The sequence below is a fragment of the Botryllus schlosseri genome, chromosome 6 (assembly GCF_051294905.1).
Source record: "Botryllus schlosseri isolate E-star chromosome 6, Bs_hap1, whole genome shotgun sequence".
In the NCBI taxonomy this organism is placed as follows: domain Eukaryota; kingdom Metazoa; phylum Chordata; class Ascidiacea; order Stolidobranchia; family Styelidae; genus Botryllus; species Botryllus schlosseri.
This window is the reverse complement of record NC_137241.1, coordinates 3,293,411-3,311,449: the sequence shown is the minus strand read 5'-3', so window position 1 is coordinate 3,311,449 and position 18,039 is coordinate 3,293,411. Positions and strand designations below refer to the sequence as shown.

At 40.1% G+C, this 18,039-nt stretch overlaps 2 protein-coding genes across 5 annotated transcripts in view; both read right to left on the bottom strand.

The window, feature by feature from the left end:
* Positions 1-349: 349 nt before the first annotated feature.
* On the bottom strand, positions 350-13,199 carry LOC145441260 (lactadherin-like). Its single transcript, XM_080319080.1, has 5 exons — positions 13,004-13,199; positions 10,953-10,982; positions 1,197-1,325; positions 970-1,136; positions 350-618 (listed from the first exon to the last, which is right to left on the bottom strand). Exons 1-5 carry the CDS (start codon positions 13,008-13,010, stop codon positions 481-483), a joined length of 471 nt encoding a protein of 156 aa, XP_080175206.1. The 5' UTR covers positions 13,011-13,199; the 3' UTR covers positions 350-480.
* Positions 13,200-16,427: 3,228 nt separating this feature from the next.
* Positions 16,428-18,039, bottom strand: part of LOC145440215 (uncharacterized) — a 32,553-nt gene continuing 30,941 nt past the window's right edge. For 3 of the 4 annotated variants that reach the window (XM_080317787.1, XM_080317786.1, XM_080317784.1), the window contains exon 3: positions 16,428-16,957. In XM_080317787.1, coding sequence (XP_080173913.1) covers positions 16,875-16,957 — 83 coding nt within the window. In that variant the 3' untranslated portion in view covers positions 16,428-16,874. The remainder of the gene's footprint in view (positions 16,958-18,039) is intronic. The other variant, XM_080317783.1, reaches the window with a different exon arrangement.

Below are 18,039 nucleotides of genomic sequence, written 5' to 3'. Positions count from 1 at the left end.
CAAGTACTGCATTTTCAAAATGCGTGACTACAACTAGAACTCACATCCTTTAAAATTACTAAAATACAATTGAGTAAACTCCATTCCGAGGCAACTCAGTTATTTTCAATGCATTGGAATTGGATCCCCTTTCCATATGAACACTCACACATGACGCCCGAAACCCACCACGTAGCCACGCCACTATTAGCAGTGAAGACTCTGAGCTAGCAATGGTTACAAGGATATGACACAACAGGACACCGGTTCCATTATGAGCGCCCAATGATGATACGTGTTTTGTAGTTTATATTCCTTTACTAGAACGACAACTAGAGCTACCAACTTATGAAAATTCGCAACCAGAACTAGAACTACACAAAAAGTAGCAATTACGTGATCGTAAACTAACTAGATTGGTATTTGGCCAAGTGTCATCGTCTGGCGATGAGCCAGTACGTGATATATAAGTTACATCCGAATCTCGATTCTTGAGATCCCTCAACAACCTCTCATTTCAATCCTCATGCTCATGTGTCTGCGAAACGACACAGGGTGAATTCGGACATATCTGGCGTAGATTGGTGCAGAGAGCTCGTTCTGAACGATGGTGCTTGCGTCAAAGTTTCCAACGAATATCTGAATTCAATACTTATAAAAATGAGACACTGTCGGCAAAACTTTATCGTAGAATTGAAAATATATTCGTATTGAAATAAGCCCGAATATTGTTGGCTGACATTCGTCAGGGATAATCGTCAGGAACTACCATTGCAATTTAATATTAATAATATTTCGGGGCTATTGAGAGCTAGCCTGTGAAAGTTTAAACTATATCTCGCGAATAACGATAAAACACAGCTTTCCATTTACACTGCTCAAAGTAAGACCTGTAGCTGATGATACTGATAATATGAGAGATATGACAGTTTACATGTCGGAGTGCATTGATCATGCGAAGAGCCAATTTCTATTGACATCGATACTCACTTTACGACTGCCGAGTTCTTCGTAATCTTGCATGTTCGAAGTACTATTTCCATATGATAACCGATAACTCGTGACCCATTGTGCATATTGTACCCTTCCTTGGGTTAAAATGGCTGTGATTGTTCTGGCAACCAGGTAATCGACCTGTATCCATTGATCTCCTTCATCTAAACCCGAAAAGTTGAGTAGTACTAATTTTTCTCCACTCCACCTACAATCGAGATTACTCGTTGCTGCGCACCAGGCTCCTCCGGAATTGAGAATTGCTTGTTGAAAAGGACAGGAGTAATGTACGGAAGAAGCATTTAACTGTGAAAGTTTGACCAAGCCGGTGGAAATTCCTACGTAGCACATCCCTATCAAAAACAACACAGGTGTTGATCATGTGTTTCCAATAAATGCATTTTATAACTTTTAACGTTGATGTATCAATTCTAATTTTTGTAAAGTGAATATTGTCATCACAATTTATGAAGTTGGTCATTTCTACGAATGCAAAAATTATAATGGAAAGGTGAAAATTTCGACTACATGCGTTCTCGACAATAATGCGACAAACCATGCACTGAACACCGTGGCGTGGCAAAAACAGCACTTGGTCAGGCCCCAAAAAACGCTGGTTTTGGGCCCCCTTAAAGTAATAAAAAGGCCGTGTTATTTTTGGCATTTCGGGAACCAGATGCGAAAACTGCCAAAAATGAAAATTTCTAAATGCCAAAAATAAGGCTTTTTCAAAACATAGGTTTTTATGAAAGTTGTAGATTAGTGATTCCCAACGTAGGCGATATCGCCACAAGGGGGTGATTTTGATAAACAAGGTAGCGAAAACACAAGGGGGGATTGGGGCGATGGGGGGTTAAAATATTAAAACGTCCTGTAATTTTATATGTATATTATGCCCCCTATCTAAAACGCACCCTGGAAATGACATGTAGATTCTGTAAAAAGCCTTCCCCATGTAGCAAAAGTGTAACAATTATAGTTACAAGAGGTCACTGTTTCCATATAGCTTAGTGCAAACCTTGATTATTGCCATTGTAACATTTACACGCGCAGTGCTTCAAATTGTTACGTGATACGTTTCCAAATCTCGCATTCGTTAAACAAGACACGTGATTGCCAGTCATCATCACCCATAAACAGGCCTGTTTATTTTTGGATTTCTCCAAAAATAACAAAAACAGCTTAGTTTTGGATGTTTTCAAATTTTAGTTTAGGAGAATCTCCAAAAATAAGAATTGAAGGTGTTTTTAAGCCCTAATACTACTAAAAAACTTCACCGAAAGTATGTTATTATCATGTATTCATGTCCTTCAACACATCGACATCATCAGTGATCTTGATCTAACTTTCCAATACTTTCTTCACAAAGTCTTTGGCCTGAAGAATGGCTTCCAAATAAAAATCAGTCAGTGACGCCTGGTAGAGACCCTTCTCACAGTTGATTTTCGAGAAATCGGCTTCGACCGTCGCAGTTGTGGGAAACATCAAACCATATGGGTCCAAAGAACTGTCGGATGGTTTCAAACTCTTCAATCTTCCAAACCTTTGCTCCTGACAAGTGCTGAAAGTGACGTCCATTTTGTATCGGAGAGATATGGATTGGAATTGGTCTATGATATTCTGTATCTACTCAGGTGCCCACCCCGGTGTTTGTCGATCAATTCACTGAGCTGCAAATAAAGTAGCATATATATATATGTATCACTCTTGTTGATAATATTAGAATCTAAAAGAGCAAGAAGTGTTTGTTCTGTCCTGCCTACAAGGTTGCACCACAGGGCAGGACCCTTTCATTGTCGGCAACTTCAATTTTCTTTATGCCGTCGATGAGCCCTGCAATAAATTCTCCTTGCTGCCTCGAACGTGGACTGCTTCTCCTCTCCGTCGATATTATCGAGAACGTTGAGGACTGCACAGTGCATACCCCTGATCCTCCACGAAGTTGCGTGCCTCAGTGAACTTGATAGCCCAGCACCGTCTAACCAGAAAACCTTCCTTGCCGTAGGTGTCATTGTCCCAGTCCTCAGCTGGGCACTGAGCTTGAAGGCGTTCGACCAGGCGATGGAGCTTCTCTTGCTGCTCCACAATCAGATGGGCAAGTCCCTGAAGCTCCGTGACGGTGGTGCTCAGCTCCGTGGCCATGCGATCGAGGACGATCAGTTGGATCCACCACTGCGGCTAAGGTGCACAGGCCGGACTATTCTCGTTTATAACTCCGAGGAGTTGGGTACGGTGTCTAGTTAACCAAGTGGTCATCTTCTTAATTGACAACCAACAGGTGTCAACAAACTTGGGGTACGTACTTTTCATCTCCTGGATCAAGTCCTGTTGCTGTCTGAGGTAACCAGCATTCAGTCCCATCATCGTGTGGACGACGTGATTGCTGTAGAGGTGGCGGTATTCGGCCTGCGCCACAAGGTCCAGTGGTGCAGCCCGCACCACACTCGTACGATTTCATACCATGCCGCCTCTTCAACCCTTGTCGCCACGCCTGTGGTCCTTCCAGTGAGTGGATGTAGCCTACTTTTCGCGTTTTGGAGACCCCCTGCCTCACACACATGCTGTTTTGCGTGTGCTTTTGTGAGTTTCCTGGTTGTTTCAGCAGTATTTGCACTGCTCTGACTCGTTTATTTCACTAAAAAACTTGAAAAAAATCAATTAAAAAAAGCTTATTTTTGGATGTTTTCAAATCTTATTTAAGTCGGTTGTCCCAGTTCTTAAAAAATCATTGAAATCTAAATCTGTGAGCAGCGATCTGTTTACTAAATCCACTTTTGGTTCAATTCCAGGACAGACAATGCTGATTGCTGACAGCATCATAGCCATGTTACCTTCAAACACGCTTATAGATAAAATATAAATACCCTAATTCTACGCATACAGACAACGAAACTATCTAAGACACGCGCGAATCGTTTTTTATAAGCACATCACTGAAATAAATATAAGAGGAGTTGCCAATATGAAATCACACTCGCGATCCGAATTATGTCAATCTCATTTTGGATTTCCGTGATATTTAGCATTTGAAACCTTTCAAACTGCGTGGGCCTTGAGATCGGGCTGTCGCGCCAGAAATGAAACATAAAAAACCATAGGAAGTTGTTACCTTAGAACACTGGTTCTCAAACTTTTTAAGACACGCCCCCCCCCCTTATGATGGTGAAAGATTTCGCGCCCCCATTATCGTCATACCACAAAACGCAACCAGGATGCTGGCAAACCCAACGGACAGATTGATGTCATGGAAGGCTACGACTGTGAATGAGAGATTTTTAAATATGTAATTCAGACTAAATACAGAGCAAAAACTTTGAATTGGATGTGAGTCGCACTTAGCGCGAAAAAATTTTCAGTTGAGCTCAGCTTCACACTCACTTCAGATGCTTTAACGCCCCCAATGGGGACGCGTCCTCCAGTTTGAGAACCACCGCCTTAGAATTATCATGATGAAAAATATTAAGAAATAGTTCAATCAAGTCCCTGCAGTAATTTTAAGTACGCATTTTGTCAATATTAAAAAAAAAAATTATTCAAACTCTCGCGGGCCGCACAGAACGGTGTTGCGGGCCGCATGCGGCCCGCCCATCGTAGGTAGCCCACCCCTGAGCTAACTGGAAGCGCCCAACACTGAAAATACGACTTATTTGGCAGGACACAGACTGAGATGAGCGATTGACAATGAACATGAAGAAAGGTGTGATTTTAGGAGACAAAGTCGCTATAATGTTGCGCATTATGCAAGGAAAATTACGGTATATTTAATTACCACGGCAAAATAACGCTCGTGAAGATGGCTTATTCTGCATATGACGCAGGAGGTATCTATTTTCGACAGAATAAGCATTCTTTCGCATCATGGGATGCAAAATGATAATATTGATATGAAAATGCGATACTAACCCTTTGTTTAAGAAGACCCAATTTTAGAGAATATATTATCATGGCATGGCGCCCTTCCACATTTGATAAGGCTCCAAGTTTAGGCGAAGAACAATACGTAGACGTTGTATCGGATACGGTTTCATCACTTTGCGAGATTAGTATACGTTAATAACAAATATTGTGGATCGTAAAAAGTTATATTTACTGTAGCTTTATTTTCGGAAAATGGAGGTATTGCTACACTTGCTTTTATGCTTCAACATGTATGTTCTGCAGACAAAAGAACTGAAAGTAATTAGAACTCAAAGTATGATACTCGTAATTGAAACAGAAATGCAAATACCACTTCTAAAAAGCCGAAAATTTATTTCTTGTCTTTAGTCCATAAAGCTTCAAAGGTGACCTGCTGAAACAGGTGTAGCGTTAAAAAAACAGGATTTTCCAGATTAGAAAAACACGTAATGGGCTGCTAGATCACGATATGATAGGTAGGGGGAGACCGGGAACAAATGTAACACTGGGCAAATGTAACAACCGACCTCACCGCTAGTTGGATGAAGAAATCGCCTTCATATTTTAAGTGCACATGCGGTAGTTATGTCTTCTAATATACCTGAAGTTACGTCGAGCTACGACGCGAAACCCCGGAATAATTTAAAAAAAAACGAAATTTTGGACCCTTGAGTAAATATTTTCTGATCTGGAATAATTTGTTCTGAAGAATAAAACCTCAAGTGGTTACAATGCAATACATGTAGCTGGAAAAATGTTACCATAGTCTACCGTGATGATAGGGAAACTGGACACTCGTCGCCGGGAATTCCCCATCCTGAAACATTATTCATGGTCGAGCGTGTCAGGGGCAATTGTAACACTCTGTTACTTTGGCCCTGTTACAATATCTTTTAAATGCTGAATATATGTGTTCATACGTTGGTATAACCATTTATCTACTGCAGATGAATCTTGCAACAGCCAGAAGTTAAATACCAGAACAGACTCTACCTGGTCATACCAATTCTACAATGATACTCTGTCGGAACGGCCATACAGAAGTGGTGATGTGAATCTTAGTGTCCAGTTATTTCCGTGTTGTGTCGACCTTCAATGGTCACTGAAGAACTTGCCCATGACTGAATCCTCATCCCCTGACTTTGAGCATGGCCCACTTACATTGTGTCATCTGGTGTGAACAATTTATTTTAATTTTGTACGGAGCAGAAGAATACCATTAGCTTTGATGCCACACAATATTGTTTTGCTACACTATCATCGGCCCATTCAACAAATATATTCTAGCCAGGTCGGTTTCGCACCTTCGCAGATGACCGAATGCCCAACCAATTATGCACGCTGAACTACAGCACCTTGTTAGAAGATCAAAGGCCATTAATTCTGCCATCGGCAACCATCTGTTAGATAATCCGATTTGTGCGAATAATCATCGAGACCACCGATTTCGAATCGTTGGGCGAGGCCGTTCACAATCCCATTTGTGTGCTTTGGCATCGACTTTTATCAAAATACACCAACCAAAACTCTGTCAACAAAAGGAGTTCGTGTACCACCTAAAAATAGCACATTGAACGCTCTCTCATTCACGAAATTTCATGCTGGTGACGTCATATTTTTCGATACGATTGTTGATATACAATGTTCTTTCCAATTCTCTACTGGTTGCTGACGATTACCCCTGACGAGTGTCAGCCGAAAATATTCGGGCTAATTTCAATATGAATATACTATTAAAATGATACTTTCGTGAAAACATATTTGTCACTCCATCAGCAGACATGGGGTGAGTACTTTACGAATGTAATCGGTTGTGTTTACGATTACTTCGGAATCAAGCGATTACGATTACGATTACAGCAAAATCTGGAAGTATTCGATTACGATTACGATTACATGCGAAAAGTATTCACGATTACTCACGATTACATTTATTTGTGCTTTTTATAACCTATTTTTGAAGACACATTGGAACACAATATAACTTGCGATGAAAAGGCCTCATGAGAGAACAATTTTGTTCTTAAATGTGACATCATTCGCTTGTTACGTCACTATATACCATATACTTGAAAATTTTCGTCCCGCTTCGCGATTTCATGTCGCTTGAAATCCTGATTTTAATATGCATACCCCTTCCTATCAATAAAATAATACGCATAATTTATAGAAATCGACATTTTGGTGCCGACCACTACCGCGTTACACAGAGGTGGTCAGCAACGAAGTACTTCTACTTTTTCGAAGTACTCAAGTAGTTTTCCTCTACTTCTGGTACTTACTCAAGTAGATCTGATTTTCGCTACTTCTACTTCTAGTTCTTAATATTTTGTGATCCACTTACTTACTTTTCGCTATTTTCAGTTTGTCAAGTAGAAGTAGTTCAATCTTCCAATTAGGAAGATAGTCTGATGAATTTCGGAGCTGTTTTCACGGAGTATTAACATCTAATTTTCATAAAAATTTAGTAAAGCACAGAATTTTCGTCGCGCTTCGCGCGCAGTGGATACGGAGTGACCAGTGTTGTTTCACGAAAGTATCGGTGAATATAATTTAGGTGGAGGGTTGGCGTGGTTCCGTTCACACCACATTGTCGCCCATCACTCATATGAAATAATTCATCACAGTATATATGGCTCATCATAACGTTTGAAACTGATGTTTCGCAATCTAGCATTTTCTTGTCATATCGTGATCTAGCATATATGTCCATGGCGTGTCCTAATCTGGAAGAGTGTACTTTGACTTTTTTTTAGTTTTAGGGCTGTTTTAGCATACCACCTTTGAAACTTTCTGGACTAAAACATGAAATACATATTCTGCTTTTAGAAGAAGTATTTATATTTCACTTTCAATTCCCAGTTTCATATATTTTGAGTTATAATTAATATCAGTTCTTTTGTCCGAATAACATACATGTTGAAGTATAAAAGTAAGTGCAGTAATGCCTTAAATTTCTGGAAGTAAAGCTACACAATATGGCATTTTTACGGTCCACCATATTTTTGATTAACGTTTACTAATCGCGCAAAGTGTTTACACCGTATCCTATACAACTTCACCATATTACTCTTCGAATAAACTATACGGGCCTTATAATATGGAAGATGGCGCCATATCATGTTATTTTCCAAAACGTGTTGTTCAAGAAAACAGAGGATTAGTATCGCATTTCCTTATCAATACTATAATTTTCATCCCATGATGTGGACGAATGCGTATGCTATCGAAAATTGGATACCTGCTGGTATGCATCAATATGAATCAAGCTCGTCACCTATCACATAGCTCAATTTGCACCTTTTTATAATCCATCCAATCAGGATCGTTTTCACAACTACTTACTTACTTGAGTACTTTCAAAGTCAGTCAATTCTACTTCTACTTCAAGTAGTTTTAGGTTGCTCATGAAAGAGGTACTTCTACTTGTACTTGAGTTGATTTTCTCGTCGGTACTTCTACTTCTACTTGAGTAGCTTTCTTGACTACTTTGACCACCTCTGGGCCGTTACAACACACCTATCCTAACACTAGCCCCACAGGACCATGCAACCCGGTGTACCCACAGAGGAAAATGAAACATCCCGTGAACAAAAGACAATCTGTGTATGCGTCTCATGAAATATGTTTTTCGTTTAGTTTAGTTTAGTTTAGTCTGCTACGTTTGGACGACTCCAATATCTTTTGACTATAAAGCAGGTGGGAGATTGTGAATTACCAACATGCAACAAAGTAATAATATAAACGGGCCCGTCCTGAAATGTTATAATTATTGATTACACACCGAATCCATATTGTCTCAAACGTGTCTTTTAGTTGCTGTGAGGGGGTCGATCGTAAAAGGGTGGTGTAGGGGAAGTGCCTCCAGACGTTTGAATGATCACCCTACGGGGGCTGCTGTTTCGGTCCAGATTCAGCAATACAACGCACACTAACATGGTGTATAAGCGAATGGCTATGGCCACAGATTCAAATGTTGAGTAAAGAATTGCGAAATACCGATTAGTGCCTGTTTCATGTACGGGCATATGAGAATAAAATAAAGTGAAGATAAAATTCAGCAATATTGCATAATATTTCTCGCAGTTGAATGATGAACAGACGCCTTTACGCATGCATATTGCCTACAATCCATTTAACACCTGTATTGCGAACTGCCTTTACTCGCAACAGCAAATAACTGCTGGGTCATGATTTATATCAGCAGTCGGTGATTTGTAACGATTCGATGTGGAAATCGTAATATTTGAAGAGTGCAAAATTTCAAATCTTTGTCCAGTGAACGCGGTCATAGGCCTATTACTCGCCAAAAAGCAACGGTAAAACTGCATGATCAAACATCAATAGAAACGTGACATTCGAAACTAGGCAGAGTGGTGGTTATTATTAATAGGTGGATATGTTTGGAGTATATTGTTAACCTGATATACGGCATGCCGACGATTCTTACAATCCCACGACTACCTATACATTGAATATCTATTACTATGTGTGGATAATTCGTTACGTAGTGATCGACGAGCAAAGCTACTGCTTGTGAAGTGATAATTACCAACGGCGTTTGAAAAGCCGACCTGCTACGAGTAAAATAGTATAAGATCGCACTCTTCCTCGTTCACTATTCAATTTCAGTCAATAGTCACTTCACAAAGTAGAAGTAATCGGTCTTTCACCAAGAAATCGATAAGACATGTGAAATAATCGATTACGATTACGATTACTTGGGATTTTTTCGAATGTTATCGATTGCGATTACGATTACTTGAAAATGATCTAGTCGTCGTAATCGATTACGGATACGAATCACGATTGCCCCATGTGTGTCCAGCGTCCATCACTATTACGTGCGAAGCGCAACAAAATTTGTGGGCTTTAATTGACTTTTCTGAATATTAAATGTTGGTACTCTGTGAAAACAACCATGAAGTTCCTCAGGCTATCTTTCGTATTGGGGTATTAAACTACTTCTACTTGACAAACTGAAAATAGCGAAAAGTGAGTAAGTAGATCACAAAAGTAGAAGGGGAAGTGGAGAAAATCAGATCTACTTGAGTAAGTACCAGAAGTACAGGAAAACTACTTGAGTACTTCCAAAAAGTAGAATTACTTCGTTACTGACCACCTCTGTATACCACTGAGCTTATTTGGCAAGGACAGGATTATTCGGCGTTTGGACATAGCAATATCGAAGGTTTCGGTGATCGTGCTTCTATCATTATGTGCAAATGTTTCATCGCCGACGATCTCGCTGCGAGCGCACAAGCGAACTCGCAAGGCGGAGGACACGTTATCTCCTAATTAGGAATATAGTTAGACTCAATTATGTAAATTACGCGTATCCATAATTTTTAGGAGGGGGCTCCAATACTAAATGCAAGAAATCGAGTGACAATAAATCATGCGGAGTGCTAAGAAAAATTTCAAGTCATATAAATCTGCTACGAAATATTTTACTTTAAGGTCACAAACGAAGATTTGCGATAAATGTGGCTGGCCTCTGGTTACACCAATGCGTCGGAACTGATGTTTTAGTTATCATTAAATATCGCGGTCAGGCTAATCAAATTTTGGTTTTTAGAACTAATTTCGACAAATTACCTCGCGGGCCACATTTAGTTACTACTAATGACAGTAATTTATGGTACATAAAAATCCTATTTTAAATATTATTTTATTCATCATTTTAGCAAATTCCGACTCCGACTTCAGTCTGTATTTTTCTCACGACTCCGACTCCGACTCCAGTCACAATAGCTGTCACGATTCCGACTTCGACTCCGACTCCATTGAGTGAAAATTAGCCCAACTTCGACTCCACCGACTCCGACTCCAAAGCCCTGCCTATCACTGAACGATTTGTTGAGGTTGGCTTTCTCTTGGAAAAATCGTGGGTTGGATCATCGTCTTGGTACTGGTAAACTATCAAAGTACACAAACATGAAAAAGAATTTCCGCGCAAAATTTGAAAGATTTACACACCATACCATATCATACTTGAACATTTCCATATTCTATACCGAAATTTTGTTCCACACTATACAATATTTCCATACCATACCATGCCCTGCTTATATGCAGCATACCTGGATATCGTCCCACTGTCTTCAAGAAATCTGTAATACAACGGTTTTCGAAAGTATTATGTAGTGCAGTGGCTCTTAACTATCGAACATGGAACCACCAACTGTGTGACGCTGATAGGAGGAAATCATTCGCAGAGCAACCATGTACCACGAACCCAGGTAACAACAACCAAAGAGATGATTCAGTAACGATGTGTAACGATTTTTTTTTTATCAATAACGGCACTAATTTTCAATTGTAATGCCACAGGGGATTGACATTGTTACATGGCTTCTTGAGAATAACAATCGAAAATACTGGGCAGATAGGCTTTCTCAGACGAAGGGGGTTTTCGACACCTATGTTAATCTATAGATAACTAACTTACGTAGGTTAGATATCTATAGTTAATCGGAACAAAGAATATCTTTGACCAGGACTACATCGTCTTGTAGCATATTTACGGTCGGCGGTCATCGTCATCAGAATATCCAATTCCGTTTCAGTGATACTGATATATCACTATGCGTGCTGCAACTAATGAAGCGACTACGATGTGTTGTGGATATTGCCTTCAGGCAACGTGTTAGCTTTTCCACAAATGATTTTAATTTAGGTCTACTATACTATAGGCTACTATCGTAACCCTACGCGTGTGTGTTACACAGTTATACAGTATACGGCATTAGTTGAATCATTTGGCCTCGATATACTGTACAATGTGTAATTCTGATGCGTTTTAACAATCTGTGGGGGGAGTTAGCGTAATGGTGACAACAAGCGCCTTCCACACAAGCGGCCCGGGTTCGATCAGCGTCGGAGGTTTGTCTGGGCTCCTCTTCTCCCGCCTCGCTGTTCTTATGGCGACAAAAAAGCCCAGACAAATAGACCTGATGAAAGAAAGCACTCACAAGGAATAGAAAGAGCCGCGCCCCAAAGATCAACATCGAAAAGAACTCGGACATCGGGCACTAGGCTGAAGTCGATGCCAGTTTGAGAGACCGCAACTGCGTGTCGGTCGACATCCTCTTACCTGTTCATTACATTACATTGTGTCTTCTCGCATTGTACATTTGTGTGTGTCTTGTTCAGATGAAAATATAAACCTGACGATTATTGATTATTAACAGTGCTAACCACTGCAGCATAGCACCACTGCAGTTCATTTATTACGCAACTGTACACTATTTTAATGCATTGTCTGCGTCGAAGCACGACCATGAAACGAAATTTTTGATTTTTCGCTTAGTTCGGGCAAAACTGTTTCTCCGTCTATTTTGACCAAAAGGGAGCTGGACCAAAGTGTCCGAATTAGGTGAAGTCGACTGTAATTTGTTCTGTTGGAAAATTTCCATTGACGACATGGCTTTTGGAATCATTTGTAAAAGTTTGCGAAACACATACGCGCAATTTTGTTGTTTTCAAACAAATTAACAGCACCGAACATGGTGAAACTCCATAGAAAACAAGGATCTTTTAGGTTTTGGGATCGTCTGAAATAATAGCAATGGCAACAACAGATAATCGGGTTATTGAAAACACTAAATATAGTGAAAATTTGCAACAGTCAATGATGAAATAGGTACCACCACATTGCCTAATAAATCATTACTAAAAAGGGGTTTATCACGTTGGCGGGTGTTGATCGACTTGGGTGAGCCAAGCTTGTCGATCGCAATTCGCCACTCGTGAACTGGATTGGAGTCCGAAATCTCGTAGATGAACTGAAACGGGCTTAGTTTATGGTTTTCTGGAGCTTCATGGAATGAATTACTTAGAATCATGGCGTTCGCAAACTTCAACTGATTATGAAATTATATTGTGATGCGAGGAGATCTTACGCAAACGCTATGACAGAAAAACGTTCTCATACGGCGGTGACACTCAGAGGCTTAACATACAATAACGCTACTGCCGTCGTTGTGTAATTATTATAATAACAGCAACAGTAATGATGATAATACTAAAAATATGCCAACGCATTATAAACAGCCACATTGACAAAGTTGAGGCCTGGTACAGCCTTCGGCAGATAAACAGTTAGATACTGTATCCTAGCTCATCCGTTTACTTTCCATCGTGGCGATGATCTTATCCTCCGACGTCTTAATATCATTCCTGGCGGCGTCATTCAGCTCTGCAATTATAAAATTTTCATGAGCAGAACGCGATGTTGCAGTACATTGACATAAATTATGTGCATCGTGTAAGTGTCGGGATGACTCTGATTATACTCGAGTCGCGTTTTCTGAATAGTCAAATCCGGCAAATTTCCGACTTGGTTCAACTTGGTGTTTCTGTATTGAAGGCTAATAGGATAAGGCCATGATTTTTGCTAATTGAGAAGGCCATGAGAAATGATAGTTTGAAAGCCTTTTTTAAAACTGTCTTCATTTTGTGATTGCTAGGAAGAATACCAATGATAATATTAGGCAACAATTTTGAACGAACAATTTGTTGACTTTGATTTTGCATTTGATTTAGGCCAGGGGTCACCAACCTTTTTGCAACCGAGGGCAACTTTTGCGTAATGATTGAAGCGGCGATCTACTATTTACTCCCGCCGTTTACCCGTACCACACTGAATTTCCGCTTTGATATTCATAGCACTGGGCAGGACTGGACATCATGTTATCTGTTTCTATAGCAGTCAGTGGGAATCCTGGCATTGTATGATATCAACTAGTGCGCTGTACCCAGCTGGTATTTAACTTGACACTGCAATTCTGAGTGAGTGTTCCAGAAGAGCAATAATTAAGCGTGTTTTGTGTTTGTTTTTGATGAAGGTCATGTCCGAAAAGGCTGATTCACAACGATAAGTTGAACCATTGACGCTTGCAACCTTTATAGTTGATGCGCAATGCGCATACACCACTGTACTTTTCCGTATCAACAATGCACCAAACGTTTGCTGCACAGTGAGCTGGGGGTCATTTTGCAGTGTTACAATTTCAATCTCCTACTGTTTTGCATCCAGAAATGACAAGATTTCATTATACCGGACAGCAGCAACGATTACAGAAAGTTAGAAACATGGTATATTAAACTGCATTGAGTGTAACAGAAATAAGCCGTGCCAAAAGATGCAATACGTAATGGGTATACAGATACTGAAAATCTGCTAGTACTTCACGGCTGTCTGAGTCCGAATAGTAATATTGTTTACTACTTTGGCATTGTCCTGATCGTCGAGCTATCGTAACGGAACCCCCCACCATTTCAAGAAGACCGTGGAAGGCATTCCGTCATGTCACCTGTATAGGCAATGCGCCGTATCTTGAATTTCTGGTGATTCTATCACATACTTCTATATATTACTAATTGTAATCGAAGATATTTTTAAGTGTTTATATATGTAAGTTACATGTTAGTGATGTGTTTTAAACAAGAATAGATGAATCAATCAATCTACATATTTAAAAGCTCACTGGTAATAATCTGACGAATATTGGTAAATGCTGCTATTCCACCTATTTTTGGAATGGGCTCGCGGGCTACTCATCTAGTCCTCGCGGGCTACCTGGTGCCCGCGGGCACCGGGTTGGTGACCCCTGATTTAGGCAAATTATGGCGTGCTGATTGCAAAAATGCCTTTGTTTTTCTTCCATCACTTCAAGTTTTCACTCTTCCCCATTTGCCCAAAATATGCACATTTTCACGAATTTAGCCACATTATTTTCGATAGCATTTAACAATTCACAATTTTACCACCTAATAAGTTATATAGCAAAGGGCTCAATTGAATTATCAAGAAAACGGTACTGGTATCGATCTAGGCCGATGCTTTCAACCATTTTTGTTAGAGGATGCAATCATCCGAGGGTCTTTCACACACATATTTGATGCACACTGCAGCATATTGCATGATATGTAATGCCACAGTGGATTGACATTGTTATATGGCTTTTCGATAATAACTTTTGAAAATACTTCCTCAAATACTCACACGAAGCGGGTTTTCGACACCTATGTCAATCGGAACAAAGAATATCTTTGACTAGGACTACATCATCTTGTAGCATTTTTACGTTCGGCGGTCATCGTCATCAGAACATCCATTCTATTTCAGTGGTATATCACTATACGTGCTGCAACTAATGAAGCGACTACGATGTGTTGTGAATATTTCCTTCAGTTAACGTGTTAGCTTTTCCGTAAATGATTCTACGTTAGGCCTACTTTACTGTAGGCTACTATCGTAACCCTACGTGTGTGCTACACAGTAATACAGTATACGGCATTTGTTGAATCGTTTGGCTTCGATATACTGTATAATGTGTAATTCTGATGCGTTTTATCAATCGGTGGGGGGGGGGGGGGGGGGAGTTAGCGTGATGGTGACGATAAGCGCCTTCCACACTAGCGGGCCGGGTTCGACCAGCTTCGGAGGTTTGTCTGGGCTCCTCTTCTCCCGCGTCGCTGTTCTTATTGCAACAAAAAGCCCAGAAAAAAGACCTGATAAAAGCATGCACTTACAAGGAATAGAAAAAGCCGCACCACAAATATCAACATCGCAAAGAGCTGTGACATCGTACACTAGGCTGAGGTCGATGCCGGTTTGAGAGACCGCAACTGCGTGTCGTTCGGCATCATCCTACCTGTTCATTACATTACATTGTATCTTCTCGCATTGTACATTTTGCGTGTCTTGTTCAGATGAAAATATAAACCTGACGATTATTGATTATTAACAGTCCTAATCAATGCAGCATAGAACAGCTGCAGTATATTTATCACGCAATTGTACATTATTTTAATTCATTGTCTGCGTCGAGGCTCGACCATGAAACGAACAATTTGATTTTTCGCTTAGTCCGGGCAAAAGTGTTTCTCCGTCTAATTTGACCAAAAGTGAGCTGAACCAAAGTGCCCGAATTAAGTTTTGTTTTTGTTTTAATAACACATCATTCGCACTTATCGCTATTACAGTCATTTGCGCCATTACATGACTTTCATTAATGTCAGATGTGTTTTTGCTTTTGCTCCTTCAACGTGATCTTTAGCTGCCATCTTTCAATAACTCGGCTATCCCTTTCTCTGGGCTTTTTAAGGCGCTGTGTTTGCAGTGGGATCGGCGATTAGGAGCCCAGATAAACCTGCGACACATAGAAACATGGCAGAGCCGAGGCCCGAACCGGTAACCATTGGTGTCGCGACTGCAGTGTTTCACCAACTGCGCCACCCGCTTCCCCTGTCCGTATTAAGTGAAGTCGACAGTAATTTTTTGTATTGGAAAATTTCGATTGGCGACATGGCTTTTTGAATCATCTGCAAAAGTTTGCGAAACATGAACGCGCAATTTTGTTGTTTTCAAACAAATTCACAGCACCGAACATGGTGAAGCTCCTGAGTAAACAAGAATCTTTTAGGTTTTGGGATCGTTTGAAATAATAGCAATGGCAACAACAGAAAATCGGGTTATTGCAAACACTAAATATAGTGAAAAATTGCAAAAGTAAATGATGAAATAGGTATGCTATCACATTGCTTAATTAATCATTAGTAAAATAGGGTTTATCACGTTGGTGGGTTTTGATCGACTTGGGTGAGCCAAGCTTGTCGATCGCGATACGCCACTCGTGAAATAGATTTGATTCCGAAATTTCGTGGTAGAACCGAAACGGGCTTGCTTTATGGTTCTCTGGAGCTTCATGGAATGAATTACTTAGAATCATGGCCTTCGCAAACTTCAACTGATTATGAAATTATATTGTGATGCGAGGTGATCTTACGCAAACGCTGTGAGAGAAATTCGTTCTCACACGGCGGTGATACTCAAAGTCTTAACAGACAATAACGATACTGCCGTCGTTGTGTAGTTATTATAATAACAACAGTAATGATGATAATACCAAAAATATGCCAACGCGTTTTAAACCGCCATATTGACAAGGTTGAGGCCTGGTAGAGCCTTCGGCGGATAAACAATCAGATATTGTATGCTAGCTTATCCATTTACTTTCCATCGTGGCGATGATCTTATCCTCCGACGTCTTAATATCATTCCTGGCGGCGTCATTCAGCTCTGCAATTATACAATTTTCATGAGCGGAACGCGATTTTGCATTACATTAGCATAAATTATGTGCATCGTGTAAGTGTCGGGATGACTCGAATTATACTCGAGTCGCGCTTTCTGAATAGCCATATCCGGCGAATTTCCGACTTGGTTCAACTTGGTGTTTCTGTATTGAAGGCTAGTGCGATTACACCATATTTTTTCTAACTCAGAACGCCATGAGAAATGATAGTTTGAAAGCCTTTTTTAAAACTGTCTTTATTTTGTGATTGCCAGGAAGAATACCAATGATAACATTAGGCAACATTTTGACGAACAATTTGTTGACTTTGATTATGCATTTGATTTAGGCAAATTATGGCGTGCTGATTGCAAAAATGCCTTTGTTTTTCTTCCATCACTTCAAGTTTTCACTCTTCCCCATTTGCCCAAAATATGCACATTTTCACGAATTTAGCCACATATTTTCGATAGCATATAACAATTCATAATTTTACCACCTAATAAGTTATATAGCAAAGGGCTCAATTGATTTATCAAGAAAAAAACGGTCCTGGTATCGATCTAGGCCGATGCTTTCAACCATTTTTGTTAGAGGATGCAATCATCCGAGGATCTTTCACACACATATTTGATGCAAACTGCAGCATATCGCATGAAAAATAAATGTTACATTTACTATCAGCTATGGGTCCAATGCCCCGTTCAGCTTGTCCAGTTTAGATTGAAACTCCTATACGCTCGATAATTTGGATCAAGATGAAGATCTTAGGGATAGCAGGCTAATGATGAAGACTTGATATCGAAAATGATTCAGAACGTATATAGAGTAGTTCATCAACACAAGTTATTGATCGGACATAAGCTTAGGAACTTGGAATATAAATCTTTGGAACTTTAACATCCTTACGAAGTGAGAAAAGATTAAGCTACTTGGCAAGGTGGAGAAAGTATCTCACTTTCGATCAGGAGAACAGCTTTTGCTTCCTAGGCCTACTTTCGGTAGCTTTGTGTATTATCGTGATACTGGCATAGGCGTGATACTGTTACCATGGATTACTGGAAGAGTTAAGAATTCTGATTTACAA

What these genes read in the sequence shown, in the direction of transcription:
- LOC145441260 (XM_080319080.1), bottom strand. An exon ending in GACAGTGGGACGATATCCAG is followed by an intron (nt 1,326 to 10,952) that starts GTATGCTGCATA and finishes TGTTTTTGATAG; the next exon opens with GGATGTGCTACGTAGGAATT. An exon ending in AGCCTGGTGCGCAGCAACGA is followed by an intron (nt 1,137 to 1,196) that starts GTAATCTCGATT and finishes TTTCGGGTTTAG; the next exon opens with ATGAAGGAGATCAATGGATA.